This window comes from Scylla paramamosain, chromosome 43 (genome assembly GCF_035594125.1).
Source record: "Scylla paramamosain isolate STU-SP2022 chromosome 43, ASM3559412v1, whole genome shotgun sequence".
In the NCBI taxonomy this organism is placed as follows: domain Eukaryota; kingdom Metazoa; phylum Arthropoda; class Malacostraca; order Decapoda; family Portunidae; genus Scylla; species Scylla paramamosain.
In genome coordinates, this window is record NC_087193.1 from 6,761,875 (window position 1) to 6,777,183 (window position 15,309).

The 15,309-nt window shown below is 51.4% G+C and overlaps 1 protein-coding gene across 4 annotated transcripts in view; it reads right to left on the minus strand.

The window, feature by feature from the left end:
* Positions 1-1,389: 1,389 nt before the first annotated feature.
* LOC135093521 (microtubule-associated protein futsch-like) overlaps positions 1,390-15,309 on the minus strand; it is a 25,604-nt gene continuing 11,684 nt past the window's right edge. For 2 of the 4 annotated variants that reach the window (XM_063992830.1, XM_063992831.1), the window contains exons 2-8: positions 13,206-13,359; positions 10,594-10,800; positions 9,819-10,088; positions 2,567-9,633; positions 2,337-2,481; positions 2,093-2,247; positions 1,390-1,946 (exon numbers count right to left, since the gene is read on the minus strand). In XM_063992830.1, coding sequence (XP_063848900.1) covers positions 1,828-1,946; positions 2,093-2,247; positions 2,337-2,481; positions 2,567-9,633; positions 9,819-10,088; positions 10,594-10,800; positions 13,206-13,327 — 8,085 coding nt within the window. In that variant the 5' untranslated portion in view covers positions 13,328-13,359 and the 3' untranslated portion in view covers positions 1,390-1,827. The remainder of the gene's footprint in view (positions 1,947-2,092; positions 2,248-2,336; positions 2,482-2,566; positions 9,634-9,818; positions 10,089-10,593; positions 10,801-13,205; positions 13,360-15,309) is intronic. The other 2 variants (XM_063992832.1, XM_063992828.1) reach the window with 2 other exon arrangements.

Sequence of the window (15,309 nt, forward strand, 5' to 3'; positions counted from 1 at the left end):
TGGTTTGTATGACTACTACTACTACTACTACTACTACTACTACTTCTATTACTATACCTCTGAAAAGCCTAACAACTTCCACTAGTCTGTAAAAGTGAGATAAGACACTGAGAACTGCTACATCCAACTTTCGTTCACTCATTTTATTTTCATTATTCTTTCTTGAGACCATGCGAGGAATTAAGGTGATGTAAGTAAGAATGTGGAAAAAAGGAAGCTACAGGAAGCCGTTCCTGTAAAGCCCGCGTTCTGAAATGCTTTGTTCTCTCACCACAACTATTTTCAAAGACCACAGAGATGATTAGCCGAGTTTTCAGTGTTTACTCAGCTAATAACGTAGGTCTTGTTAATCTGTCACCACAATGATAAAAAAAAAGAACCCTTCAAAACCCCTGTAACTTTAAGTAGAGCCTTTTGAAAACAGTGGAGAAGCAGCGAAGTGTTTCAGAAATGATACTCAGGTGGTTGGTTGACTGCATTGTATCCGTGGTGACGCAATGGTAAGTGATGGTCATAGCATTTGAACACACAATAACCCATCACCATTGTTTCTCGTTGTGGTTGCGTGAAGAGATAAGGCGCGCGCGTGTGTGTGTGTACGTACGCGTGTGTCACTGGTGTTTCATGGAGTGAGAATGATTAATGGTTTTGAATTTTATAACTAGTTAGGTTAGTATTTTTTGGAGATTATGAACAAGTGAACCTGATTTCATGTGGTGATTTTGGTGTACCCTTGGTGACAGTTAAATTTAATGTTCTAGTATATGCAGGTGCTGGGAGGAATATATACAAACAAGTGTTGGAAGGAATATCATTAACGTAAAAACATCTCAATTTAGATAAGAGCTCGCATATTCTTCTTATTATTATCATTATTACTACCATTATTTTTAGTAGTAATAGTAGTAGTAGTAGTAGTAGTCGTAGTAGTAAAAGTAGTAGTAGTCGTAGTAGTAGTAGTAGTAGTAGTCGTAGTAGTAGTCGTAGTAGTAGTCGTAGTAGTAGTAGTAGTAGTAGTCCTGTTTACGTATGAGTCTGATAAGTAGTAAAGAAATAGTAAAAATCAGGCGCCCAGTTACCGCTCCCCCCAAAATCAATAAGAAGCACAGCCAAACCATAAAATTAAAAAAAAAAAAAAAAAGTAACAGTAATAATAAGCAAATTAGCTGCGTCACTGCGGAAATGTGCTCGTGAAGTGTGTGTCGCCTTAGCCAGTCACAACAAGGCTCTCACCTCAAGCTCTCCCCTGATTGGTGAGCGAGGGAAGCACTACAAGTATTCCCGTCGTTCACTCCTCAAGTATTGATTGCAAACACACACTGCGTCTCCAGACTACCCAAGTCATGCATAAAACCCTCCATTTTCTATGATTTCAGAGGAAAATGCGTGTAGTCAATATATTTATTTACACAGATAATAATATGGCACTTTATATAACGGTATTAACTGGGGTACATATTTACACGAGAAGGAGGTATACAAATATAGATATAACTAAGTGCTTCATGTTATCACAGGTGTCGGAGCTTTACTGGACGGCTCGAAGTGGCTCGGAATGTTGTGTTTGTGTTCCCAAGGCACCGAGGAAGCTGTCACAAGGGTCAGGTCTCTATGCTACACGCCTGTAACTTGGACTGAAGCGGGAAGGTCACTCAATGGTGTGGTCTAGTCGTATGTTCGAAGCAGCAGTGGTTTGTTTGGTCCTTTGGATGATGAACACAGCTGTTGGGGGAGGGAAGGAGGGATGACCTCGAGAGAAGGAAGCTACGAGGACGAGGTGGCGCCCGAGGCCGACCTCAGGAGGTGCTCCCCTCAGGCAGGCGTGGCTCAGGAGAACTGCTTGAGCAGCGCGTTGATGGCGCTGATGGAGTTCTTGATGCGCTGCTGCTCCTTTAGGCTGGGATCCCCTAAGCCGCGCCCGCTGCGGTCCTCGGGCCGCAGGCAACCTGCGGCAAGAGTGGCAGTGTTAGTTCCGACAGCAGGGAAAGTGACCGCCACCAGACAGCGTTGCCGCCACCCCTGTCACGACCCACGACTCCTTCCCGCGTGTACCTGTCACCGGTGTGTATGTGTGTTTGTGTGTGAGGCTCACCTTTGGGGTACAGCCTGGCCCTGCCGCCGCCTGCCGGTGGCTCCGTGAAGCACTTCTCAATGTTGCTTCCCTCCACCACGATGGGAGCCGCGCCGCTGCCGCCGCCATCGCCGCCACCGCCGCCATCGCCGCCGCCGCCGCCGTCACCAGTAGTCCTGTGGGCATGAGACAAAGCATGGTGAGGACCGTGGCGGCGCCCTGCATGGTGACACACGCCTGCTGGGGGATGAGAGCGGGGCCTCACCTGCTGGACAGCTTGGTGTTGAGGTAGTCCCGCACGTCAGTCAGCAACTGGTCCACGTCAGCTGTGGCCTCGCCTCGCCCTGGCCGTCGTCCCCGCCGCCGCATGGGGGACCCGCCCGCCGCGCCGCCTGTCCGTCGCGTCGCACCTGCAAGGAGTGAGTGTGTGAGGTGTGTAGGGTGGGGTGGGAGCAGGGGCATGTGTGGTGCAGGGCAGGCCGCTGCGGGACTCACGTTGGGTGTGGCCGGCGTCAGGTACGCAGCCGGAGTCAGAGGAGGGCGGGGGCTGGCCGGGGCCCACGTCCACCACTAGGCGCACCTGTCGCCGCGACGTGACGCGCACATCGTGCTGGCGAGGCCCGGCGCGCACTTGCACCGTCACGTTGTCGTCTGTAGGGGGCGGTGACGCCACGGGCTCCACGGGAGCATCGCTGCGCCCTCCGCGGTACCTTGGCAGCGTGGCTAAAAACATGTCTAGGGCGCTGAGTGTCGGGGGGCGGAAACCCCCGAGGCTGTCCTCGGCGTCGATGTTCGAGGAGCGCGGCCTGCGGCGCCGCGCCCGTCGCGTCTCCATGGCCCGCAGCAGCCGCTCAGAGTGGCTCGCCTCGCCGGAGTCCGAGGCCTCGTAGTCGCTGGGGCGGGCGGGGGTCGGCTCCCCGGGGGAGGCTGGGGGGCTGTTGGCGTCTCTCGGGGAGTCCTCAAGGTCGCGTCTCCGCGGCAGGGCGTTCTCCAGGCCCGGCCTCCGCCTCCGGCAGGTTTCGCTGCTCGGACGGCGTGATGCATCCGGGCCGTTGCGCCCCGCGGGGCCCCTCCGCCGCCCCTGCTGCCTGGCCTCCTGCTGCGTCACGTCGTGCTGGGAATCTGGTGGCCTCGCTCTGGGCCGCCCCGCCACTGCCTCGCTGGGTTCCCCCGGCCTCCGCCCCGCGGGGCCGCGCTCCCTGCCACGCCTATTGGCCTGGCGGGGCGCGGCGCTGCCGTTACGGCTGCTGACAACCGTGGACGTTTCTCGGGGAAGGAACGTGGGGCCGCCGCGCCCCACTCCACCAACGCTCTCCGCGGAGGCCTCAGAGGGGGAGCGAGGCGCCCTGCTGGCCATCTCCACCACGCCGGAATCTGAGGAGGAGGCATGGCCCGCCGCCGCGCCCTCCGCCTCGTCCCCGCCGCGAGCAGACTCGCTGGAGGAGGAGGCGTCCCGCTGCCGAGCCCCGCCCTCGATCCCGCTGGCGGGGGGACAGGCCGCCGCGGTGTCCGGTAGTGCTGCGCGGAACGTGTCCAATGGGTGCTCATCCTCGCCGTGTCCCGGCGTGCCCTCACTGGGAGGGGAGCGCGCGTCGGAAGGCAGGGCGAGGGCAGGCACTGGCACCCCCTCGTCCCGCATGAGGGTGGAGTTGAAGGTCCTGGGCGCCGCGCGCCTCCCCACCACGCACTGTTGCTCTCCCGTCCCACGCACGACCTGCGCCGCGCGGGGAACCTGTTCTGCCTGGCCTGCCGCGTCCTGCACCTCCTGGGGCGGCGCCGCGGCCTGCACCAGCCTGCGCGCCGCCACACACTCCCCCTCCACCCCGGCATTCTCCTCCTCCTCCCTCTCCTCTCCCTCCTCCCCCTCCTTCGCGATGTTCTCCTCCACCACCTCCACGATGGACTCCTCCAGCGCCTCCAGCAGAGAGTTGATGTCCGCCTCCATGTCCAGGCCTCCGGCCTCCCCCGCCTCCACCTCCTCCGTCACGCTGTCCTCCACCAGTGACACGCCCTCCCCGATGTCCTCCGCAATGGTGTCCTCCGCTACCGTGTCTTCACCTCTCTTCTCCTCCCCCTCCTCTTCTTCCTCAATCACCTCCTCCAACAGACTGTCTCCACCACCGGCGGCGCCACTCTCCTCCACCTCCTCCTCTAGCGTGGATGCTTCTAACACTACGCTGTTCTCCATCTCTACTTCTTCCTCCTCCACCTCCTCTTCTCTTTTCTCCTCCACTTCTTTCTTCTTCATTGTTCCATCATCTTCATTCATTGCCTCTTTCTCTTCGTTGTCCTCTTCATTTCCTTCTTCTTTTTCGCTATCCTCCTCGTCCTCCTTTATCTCTTCCTCCTCTTCCCTCGTCTTATCTTCCTCCTCTCCCTTTTCCTCCATTCCAATGAGACTATTTTCCTCTCTTTCCTCTTTTATCTCCTCCTCTTCTTTCTCATTTTTCTTACACTCAGAATTATCATCGTTTTCTTCCTCTTCCTCATTCTCATCACCATCCTCCGTTTCCTCTTTATTTTCTTCGTCATCATTTTCTGTTTCTTTGTTATCTTCTTTTATCACATTTCCTGTATCATCTTCTGTGTCTTCTTTCGCCTCTTCACCATTTTCTTCTTTCCCATCTTTATTCGTAATCTCCGTGTCCTCTCCATCTTTGTTTTCCATTATCGTTTCCTCTTCTTCCTCCCTTTCTTCTTTTATGGTCTCTTCTTCCTTCTCCTTTTCGTCTTCTTCCTTTTCTTTGTCCTCTTTTATCTCATCCTCCTCTTCCTTTTCTAATGTGGCTTCCTCCATTTCTTTTCCTTCTTCATTCTCTTCCTTTTCATCTTCTTTCTCTTTCTCTTCTTCCTCTTCCTTATCATCAACAGTATCTTCTACCTCCTCTTTATCTACTACAGCTATTTCCTCTTCACTCTTCTCTTCCTTTTCCTCCTCCTCCTTCTCTTCATTCTTCTCATCTTCCTTCTCTTTATCCTCCTCCTCCTGTACATTTAATACAACTTCTTCCTCCTTCATTTCTCCGTTTTCTTCATCTTCCATCTCGTTTTCTACTGACGAAGGCCGCTGTGGGGCAACCATAGGATCTGTAAACTCCTCATCTTCGTCGATAGTGGAGAGGCCAGAGCTGGTGTCCTCCTGAAGGCTACATTGAGGTAGAATGGCTGTGACTCTGTATATATCCTCCTGCAGAAGGTCCTGAGGATCGAGGGGCTCTTGGGGGTCCTGGGGGTCTTGGAGGTCTTCTTCTGCAGGTATATAGTCAGCAGGGACGTCTGTGTTGTGTGTGGGTGGTGTGGATATGTGTGTGTCTTCGTCAGGAGATGTTGTTTGGGTGTCCTTGTCTGCGTCAGGAGGTAAGGGAGTGTCCCCTTCTGCGTCAGAAGGTAAGGGGGCGTTCTCGTCTGCGTCGGGAGGTGAGGGGGTGTCCTCATCTGCGTCAGGAGGTGAGGGAGTGTCCTCGTCTGCGTCAGGAGGTAAGGGAGCATTCTCGTCTGCGTCAGAAGGTGAGGGGGCGTCCTCGTCTGCGTCAGGAGGTAAGGGAGCGTTATCGTCTGCGTCAGGAGATAAGGGAGCGTTCTCGTCTGCGTCAGAAGTTAAGGGAGCGTTCTCGTCTGCGTCAGGAGGTGAGGGGGTGTCTTCATCTGCGTCAGGAGGTGAGGGAGTGTCCTCTTTTGCGTCAGGAGGTAAGGGGGTGTCCTCGTCTGCGTCAGGAGATAAGGGTGCGTTCTCGTCTGCGTCAGGAGATAAGGGGAGATCCTCGTCTGCGTCATGAGATAAGGGGGCGTCCTCGTCTGCATCAGGAGGTAAGGGGGCGTTCTCGTCTGCGTCAGGAGGTAAGGGAGTGTCCTCGTCTGCGTCAGGAGGTAAGGGTGCGTTCTCATCTGTGTCAGGAGGTAAGGGAGTGTCCTCGTCTGCGTCAGGAGGTAAGGGGGCGTTCTCGTCTGCGTCAGGAGGTGAGGGAGTGTCCTCGTCTGCGTCAGGAGGTAAGGGGGCGTTCTCGTCTGCGTCAGGAGGTGAGGGGGCGTCCTCGTCTGCGTCAGGAGGTAAGGGGGCGTTCTCGTCTGCGTCAGGAGGTAAGGGGGTGTCCTCGTCTGCGTCAGGAGGTAAGGGGGCGTCCTCGTCTGCGTCAGGAGGCAAGGGGGCGTCCTCGTCTGCGTCAGGAGGTAAGGGGGCGTTCTCGTCTGCGTCAGGAGGTGAGGGGGCGTCCTCGTCTGCGTCAGGAGGTGAGGGGGCGTCCTCGTCAGCGTCAGGAGGAGTGGCGTCAGAGGTCTGCAGCTCAGGGGTGGTTGGACAGCTGACGGAGAGCGCTCTGATCACCGTCACTCTGTCCCAGGAATCCTCTGTCCCGTCACTCCCGTCCTCTTCCTCTTCCTCTTCCTCCTCTTCACCTACTTTTGTTCCTTCGTTTACATCTGTAGCCACTTCTTGTTTGTTTGTGTTTGTTTCTCCTTCCTCTTGTGCTTCCTCGTTGTCATCTTTATTTTCTTGATCCTCCTCTTTATTTTCATCTTCCGTGCTCTCTTCTTTGTTGTCTGCGTTTTCGTCATCCTCATCTTCCCTATTCTCTTTATCCTCCTCTTCATTTGCGTTAATTTCTCCTTTATTCATTGTTTCCGTGTCATCAACTACTGTCTGTTCCTCCTCTTCTCTGTTTTCTTTTTCTACTTGTTCCTCATCATTCTTCTCGTCTTCAATTACTCTTTCCTTCTCTCCTTCCTCGTGTTCCGTTCCGGCGTTCCTCTGTTCAGAATCCACACCTGTTTCTGTCTCCTCTTTATCATTTACCTGCTTGGCGTGTTCCATTTCGGTGTTCCCCTGTTCAGCTGCGTGTCCCGTGTCCGTGTCGTGTTCCGTTCCAGCGTTCCCCTGTTCCGCTGCGTGTTCCGTGTCCGCGTTCCCTTCGTCAGCGTCGTGTTCCGTTCCGGCGTCCCTCTGTCCAACCTGTAACGCGTTTTCTGTTGAATCAAGTACTGTGTCTGTCACTTTGGAATCATCAGCATTATTTTTCATTATTTCTATGCCCTCTTCCTCCTCCTCACTTCCTTCACCACCATCACCATCACCATCACCGTCACCACCACCACCACCACCATTTCCAGCCTCACTATCATCACCATTTTCTTCAGTTTGAGTTAAAATTTCAAGACTTTTTTCGATAACTGAATTGACAACAGCTCTTCCCTTGGTTTCAACAGTGATAATGGTGGTGGTGGTGGTGGTGGTAGTGGTGGTGGTGGTGGTGTCGCTATCTCTACAATCTTTATTATCTTTAATTTCCAAGTGTCTCGCATCTGTATTACTCACTTTGGTGTTCGTAGTGGTGGTGGTGGTAGTGGTGTCGGCACTAGTGATGGAGGCCGTGTCCGTGGAGTCCGTGTGGCTGGCATCCTCATCGTCCGTGGCGTCGCAATCCACAAATCCACTTTCCAGCAACATTTCCTTCCCGCTGGACACGAACCCCACAATTTCACGGACGGACGGAACCTTCTGCTCCTCACTCACCTCACTCACCTCGCTGGCTGCCTCCTCCTCCTCCTCCTCCTCCGTCATGACACTCTCACTCGCCTCCGCGCCGCCCTCGCTCCCGCTGCAGGATTCGTTCGTCTCCAAGCCCGAGGACTCCACAGGGACGGTGCTCTCGCTCAAGGAGTGGCTGCTCGCGGCCTCGCTGTAGTCACTCTCAGTCTTACAAGTCCTCGTGTAGGACAAGAAGGAGTCCGAGTCGTAGTCCTCAGCGTAGGAGTCCACGCTCTCAGGTCCCCGGGATACGTCCTCCTCCACCTCGTCGGCCTCTGCCTCGTCTGCGTCCGCCGCGTTGCCTCTCATCCTCTCCCGCTGGCTCTGCTTGTGGTAGTCAGCGGGATGGTCTGCCTTCGCCGGGGTCTCCTCAGGGATTTCCGCGTCCTCCTCCTCCTCGCCGCTGCAAGTCCCGTTCACGACCGGTGTGGGTGAGGCCTTGGGGCTGAGGGGCTGCTGGGGACTGTCTTTCGTTCTGGGACTGGTCGCTGGGGGCTGAGGGCTCGTCATATTCTCAGCATCGCCGTTCATCACTGTTCGCTTTCCCTCAGAGGCAGCAGAGGCGTGGACAGGAAGCGCTGGGGAGTCTTGTGTGAGGAGGTCAGGCTCGAAGGGCGGCAGGAGGCTGGAAGCACCGTCTGGGGACACCCGTGGTCCGTCCTGGGAAGTCTGAGGGGCCGCCAGGATGGCGGTGAGGGCGTCCACTGCGGGGTGGAGTCGAGGCGAGGTGGTGGGGGAGGACACCGCCACGATGTCCGAGGCGGAGGAGAGCGTGGCGGGGGAGGGGATGGCCGCCGCCTGCTGCCGTACGAGGGCCAGCCGCGCGCTGTCCTGGATGTCTGACTCGCTGCTGGTTGACCCTCCGGCACTGCTGCTGCTGCTGCTGCGTGCGCCCTCCGCCGCCGTGGTTGCCGCAACTTCCTGCCACGCAGCGGAGTCCTGCTCCGCGGTGGCCTCCTCGGTGCATGCTGGAGGGGCCTGTGGGACCTCGCTGAGCAAGGGCACGCGGATTCCCGTGAGAGCCAGGGGCTGGGCTTGCTGTGGCCGGCGGGGCAGGGTGGCGCGGCGCTCCTCCAGACGAGCCGTGAGTCGCGGGGGCAGCGTGGGGTTGAAGGCCACGTCCCGCGAGGCTTGGTCCTTGATGGGCACGTAGAAGGCGAGGTGGGAGCCCTGGTGAGAGGAGGCGCGGCCGTCGTCCTCCTCCAGGCTGTCATAGTACTCCGGATCGCTGCCTGGGGCGCCGCGGCGGTGCACGCCCGGGGAGGGAGGGCGCAGCAGGCTCTCCGTCTGACTGGCAGAGTCCGTCAGGCTCGCAGAGAGGATGTTCTTCTGCAGCGTCTTGACCGATGAGTGTTTGGAGACCCACTCGCGCCGCTGAGATCGCCGCCCCAGGGCGCCCGCTGACCCCGCCGAGTCGGGCCCCGCGGGCCCCAGCAGCGGGCTGTCCCGCAGCACTGCCTGCGTCTCCGCCTCGATGAATTCGTTCATCCTCTTTGCCCAACGCTGCGGGGGCTCGGGCGAGGCCTTCACGCGGGGCGACGGTGAGGAGGCTGAGCCAGGGGGCACCACCAGCAGGCCCCGCGCCGCACCGAGGCTGCTGAGCGCCGCGATGGTCTCGTACACCACGGTTGAGCTCACGCACCGGAAGTCCCGCAGGTCCGGCATGGAGCTGCGGCGGTCCAGCCTGGGGCGCGGCAGCACCACCACGTGGCTGTCCACGGCGGGCAGGCCCTGGGGCGGCGCCTCCGCGCGGGCCTTCAGGGGCTGCGTGCCGCTGCCGCCTCTCACAACATTCTCGCTGCTGCTGCGCCGCCCGCGCCGCCGCATGCGTGACTCCAGCTCCTCTGGGGGCAGCGTGGGGTAGGGCTTCTGGTTCTCCCGGATGACGTCAGATGTGCCAGGGGGGAAGGGGCGGGTCGCGGGCACTGGGGCGCGACGGGTGAGAGACAGGCGGGCGTGGGTACGAACAAAACGGTCACACGTGGGTCCCTCCTCCAGGGGACGCCGCCGCCGCTGCGGGGGACTCTGGAAGGCACGCGCCCTGCGGGAGGGAAGGAGGAGTCAGGGGGGCGAGGCACCGCGGGGCGAGGAGTCAGGGAGCTAAGTGGATCAGGGGGTCACTAGGGAAAGGACGGTAAAATATTAGCTGATTACAAGCTATTTGACAATCTCTCTCTCTCTCTCTCTCTCTCTCTCTCTCTCTCTCTCTCTCTCTCTCTCTCTCACCGGGCGTCCAGGGCCTGGTCCTCGCGCCGCACCAGCCGCAGCGCCTCGTCCAGGTTGGGCACAGACTGACACATGCGCACCTTGTCCTCCTCCTCTGCCTCGCCGCCCCTGAGAGAGCAAGACGCCTTCTTGGCCTCCCGGGCCTGGCGTAGCGGCTCGCGCAGGAACTTGGACATGAGGGTGTCACGCTCCTTCTTCCTTTGGATCAGGATGTGCTCCCGTCGCCGCCGCTCCTCCAGCTCCTGCCGCCGCACCTCGCGCTCCCGAGCCCTGGGGAAAGAGGCTGGTCAGGAGGCTTAGGAGGAGGAAGGAAACCAGGATATTTTTGGAGGAGCTCAATCAGAGAGGGAGTCCGTCAAGACGTTTCTGAAGGAGGAAGGAAAACAAGGATCTTTTTGGAGGAAGTAGATCAGGACATCTCTGAAGGAAGAAGGAAGAAAAGCAGGATGATTCTGGAGGGAGCTGGTCAGAGAGTAATTATGAGTTTTGTAAAGGGAAAGGAAGATAAACCAGGATATTTCTGGGGAAGGGAGAAGATAAGATAAGGATATTCAAGTTTATGACAATTGTTAATTATCATGTGTGAATCTCTCTCTCTCTCTCTCTCTCTCTCTCTCTCTCTCTCTCTCTCTCTCTCTCTCTCTCTCTCTCTCTATCTATCTATCTGTCTATCTATCTATCTATCTATCTATCTCTGATATTACGAATCAAATACATCAAAAACTTCTCGACATAATGTTAAAACCACTGTGCTCTCTCTCTCTCTGGCACTCACTCCTGCCGCTGTTTGTTCTCTCTGGACAGGGACCGAACCCTCCTCAGGTAGGCCCTGGTGGAGGCGTCCTTGGTGGGGCTCAAACTCCGGGAGGCGGCTGCGGCGGCGGAGGCGGTGGCGGCTCTCCTGTGCCCCCGCCAGGTGACACCTCCCCTTCCTCCTCCTCCTTCACCTCCTCCTTCATTGCCTTCCTCATTACTCGCAGCGCTGTGTGGATGAAGGATGTGTTAATAGTTGTATACGTTAGGTTAGGTTAGGTGAGGTTACATTAGGTTAGGTTAGGTTAGGTTACGTTAGATTAGATTGTGTGAGATTAAGTTAGATTAGATTATGTGAGATTAGGTAAAGTTCGATTTGGTTAGGTTAGGTCAGGTTAGGTTAAGGGAGGTTAAGGCTAGGTTAGGATAGGATAAGTTAGGTTAGGTTGGTTAAAATTGGCTTGAAATAGGTTAGGTTAAGTAGATCAAGTCATACTAGATTGGGTTAGGTTAGGTTAGGTTAGATTAGGTTACTAGATCAATGCATAATAAAAACGAGAAAGATAACAGGAGAGGAGGAAAGAGAAGGAGGAAAGAGAGAAGGGACGAAGGAAAAGAGAAAGAGAGGGAGCTAAAAATGAGGAGGGAGTAGAAAGGGGAGATAAAAACGGAGGGAGAAGATTATAGATAGAAAACAGAGGTAATGGAGAAGACAAGGTCACGGAAGGAGGACATGAGAGAGAGAGAGAGAGAGAGAGAGAGAGAGAGAGAGAGAGAGAGAGAGAGAGAGAGAGAGAGAGAGAGAGAGAGAGAGAGAGAGAGAGAGAGAGAGAGAGAGAGAGAGAGAGAGAGAGTAATAAAACCAACGAAATGAAAGACAAAACCACCAAGAAAATACACAAACAAACAAACAAATAAACAAAAGCACAAACACAACACAAACTAACGTAAAAAAAAACCTAAGAACACGTAATAATAATAATAATAATAATAATAATAATAATAATAATAATAATAATAATAATAATAATAATAATAATAATAATAACCTTGCTAATCTTAAAGGAACGTCAGCCAGTATTAGCATCATCGATTTAACAGGCTTAGTGCGAATTCCTTTAAACAACATATATATTTTCCACTAAAGTATCATTCCTTTACTGTTTCTATTATTTAGTTGACTACCACTAAGTTATTACAACAGGAGGATGAATGGAAAAGAGAGGAAAAAGAGGAGGAGAAAGACACTATGAAGGACACTGATGAGTTGATAATAAGGGGGAGAAAGAAAGAGAAAGAAGAAAAGGAGAATTGAGAAGAGAGAAAAAAAAACGAGGAAGCTACACTGAAAAAAAAGAAGGGTGATAGAGAGGAGGAAAAAAAAAAAACAAGAAGAAAGAAGACAAAGGGAAGAAAGAAGAAAAGGTCGTAATAGAAAAAAAAAAAAATGAAGAAGAGGAAATTACAATGGAAAACAAAGATATGCAGGACACAGACTACAAATGAAGATAGGAAAGCGTTGATTTATCCATTCGTTATTCGAGGCATCAAGTTAAAAATCTCCGCTAGATCTAAAAGTATTCAAGAGAAGAAAAGAAGGAAGAAAAGGAAATGAAAATGGAAAGCAAAGGTAGAGAGGACACAGATTACGAATGAAGATAGGAAAAAAAAAGTTGATTAATCCACTCGTTATTGAAGGCATCAGTTTAAGTTCTTGCTATACTAAAGGAAGGACTCGGCAGCTGTCTCTATTCGGCGCTGGCTACGACAAAAGCGACATGGAGGCGAAGCGAACACAAGCCCGTATTTTGGAAGCCTTCTTTCTCCAATCAGGACTATTTTCAAAGGCCACAGAGGTGATTGGTCTGGTTCATATGGGTGTCTTTACTCCCAGTGATGCAGAATTCCTTATAAACTGTCACTGGAATCGTGGAAACACCCTTGAATATTCTGATAGCTTTCACTTAGAGCCTGTTAAAAGTAGCCGAGATAAGATAAGACGATGTAATGCTTGATTAACCCTTTCACTGCGATATCCAACACTTCACGGCACTAAAAGCGATGTATGGAGTCTCTATAAGCATTTACAAGAAGGAAGGGTTTAAAAAAGAATGGCTTTGTAATGTATAGCCAGTGCAGTGTTTGGAGGTGGCTGCAGGACAAGGAAGGATGTGTCAGGGTGTTAAGTAGTTAGGGAAAGATGAGCCATTAGCAGTGAAAGGGTTAATACGGGCCATAGATACACACTGGAGGTCTCGGTTCTCTCTGAACTCGGCCTCTTCTCGCTGTCCCGTAAGCATCGACACACAATTTTCACCATCACCTGCACTATCTATACACCAGGCCAGCAATCCCATAAAGGGTGGCCCAGACAAAGCACAACACACATATCACTCACACTCCGTCAGTCCCTGGTGGAAAAGTACAGTTTTATGACCACCCTACTACAAACCAAGACCTTACGCATAGCACAGCTGGCCACATACTTCCACAGCAAGGCCCCACAGCACCCTAATGAAAATAAAAACTAAACCATAACAATAACATCAAAAGTTATATTTCCAAGCCGAGTTTTTTTAGGCACCGAAACCTCCATTTTCTACAAGCAGCACGTATCAGACCCTCGACTCTCACGTGATTGGCAGATCGAGCTGACGTAATGAATTTCTCCACCAATCCTCAGCCTCACTGGTGACGTCATGAGTGTGATAGAACAGAGAGGACCACCGACACGGCTCCTCACCACTGCCCTTCATGCTGTGGGGCTTTCATACAGACTTAGATGGTGCTGCAAGGGAAAGAAAACGTAATAAAGAAAATGGGTGTTTGGCTTGATTGACTTTGTGGTGTAAAAAAAAAAATAATAATAATTGACTTACTTTGTGCCGAAATTGAAATAAAGCGTAATGAAGAGAATTGGTGTTTATTTTTGTTTAGTTTGTGCTGAAATAAAAAAAAATAAAACAATAAAAAAAAGCGTTTGGTTTAACTTGTGCTCATATAAAAAAAAATTAGTAAATAATAATAATAATAATAATAATAATAATAATAATAATAATAATAATAATAATAATTGGTTGATTGACATTTTGTGCTAAAGTAGAAAAAGATAAACTGGAGTAAATATTGTAGATAAATTTACTGAGATTGTGATGAAAAAAAAAAAATAAATAAAGTGAATGAATGAATGACTGATTTAGTTTGTGCTGAAATGGAAGAAAGAAAACGATGTAAATAGAAAGATAAACTAATTGAGTGACTGACTAAGTGTGTGAGTCAATAATAACAGCGATGATAATGATGGTGAAGGTGATGAGAGTGAAAGTTTCATTTAAATATGCTTCTAATACTTCTTCTTCTTCTTCTTCTTCTGCTTCTCTTTATTTATTATTTTTTTTCGAATGAGAGAATGTAGGTCAGCATTGTATGTTTGTGTGTCTTTGTTTGTCTGCTTGTTTGTTTATCTGTTGCATGATAAAATTGTTTAGCTTTCTCCGTGATAACATGCACTGTTTAACTCTGTCCTCCTTCCCTCCTTTCCTCCTACTCTTCTTTCATCCTACCTTCTCTCCTTTTTTCTTTCTATTTCTTGTCCTTCCTCTCTTGTCTACTTTTCTACTTGTCTTGTACCTTTCTCTCCTTTTCTACTTTCCTAATCTCCTTTCCTTTTCCTCTTCCTCTCCCTCTTTTTTTTTTCTTTCTCTTTCATTTTTTTTTATTATCCTCCCTCACTTCTTCCCTTCTCTACGCAACGCCATCTCTCATGTTGTCACGCACACACGCACACGCACACACACACACACACACACACACACACACACACACACACACACACACGCAGTTTCCAGGCAAAAAAAAAAAAGTGACAAATAAAATAAAAGCACAATAACTAATTTCACACAAAGAATACCCCCCAAAAAAAAGGGCAAAACAAAAATACTAACTTAAAGCAACGATAAAAAGACCCCACACACAAAAAGCACACAGATAAAAACCAAAGAACATAAAAAAAAAAAGAGGAATTCAAACAATGCATTCTGAACGAGCGCTGCCCCCGCCCCACCACGTCAGCCCCGCCCCGCTCCGCCCCGCAAAACACTCTACGGTCCCGCCCAGCCGCGTTTCACTACCTCGCTGCCTGTGACTCCCGCGCGCCCCAGCAATGTATGTAATGCTCCTTTATCGTTGCATTTGCAGGGAAGGGACTGCAAGGGCAAGGGAAAGGCGGAGGGATGAGTGGATTAAAACGATGAGGGATAATATTAGAGGTAATGGAAGATAAAAATGAAAGAAAGGAGAGAATTAGAAGAGGTATAAGATATTTGGAAATGAGGAAAGATAGATTTGAATTAGAGATGAATGAAAGGATAATAAGGAATGATGGAAAATGTGAGTGAGAGAATGATGGAAGAAAGGGAAAGTGGAAATAGGAGGAAGGTACTTTGAATAACACGAAAAGTAGAAAGCTGTGTTGAAGGGAAAGAGAGAATAGAGGAGATAAATGAAGATGAAAAATAAGCAAAGAAGGAGAGAAGAAAATTATAATGAAAATTTGCGCATATAAACAACAACAAAAAAAAAAAGTTATACAGATGAATACGTAAAAATGAAAAAAAATATATATAACAAGAATTAGAGGAACATAAAAACAGGAATATGAAGAAAGATAAAAAGAGAAAGAAAAGAAAGAAAAGAGGGAAGAGAGGATGAGAGGAAATAAATAACAACAAGATCATTT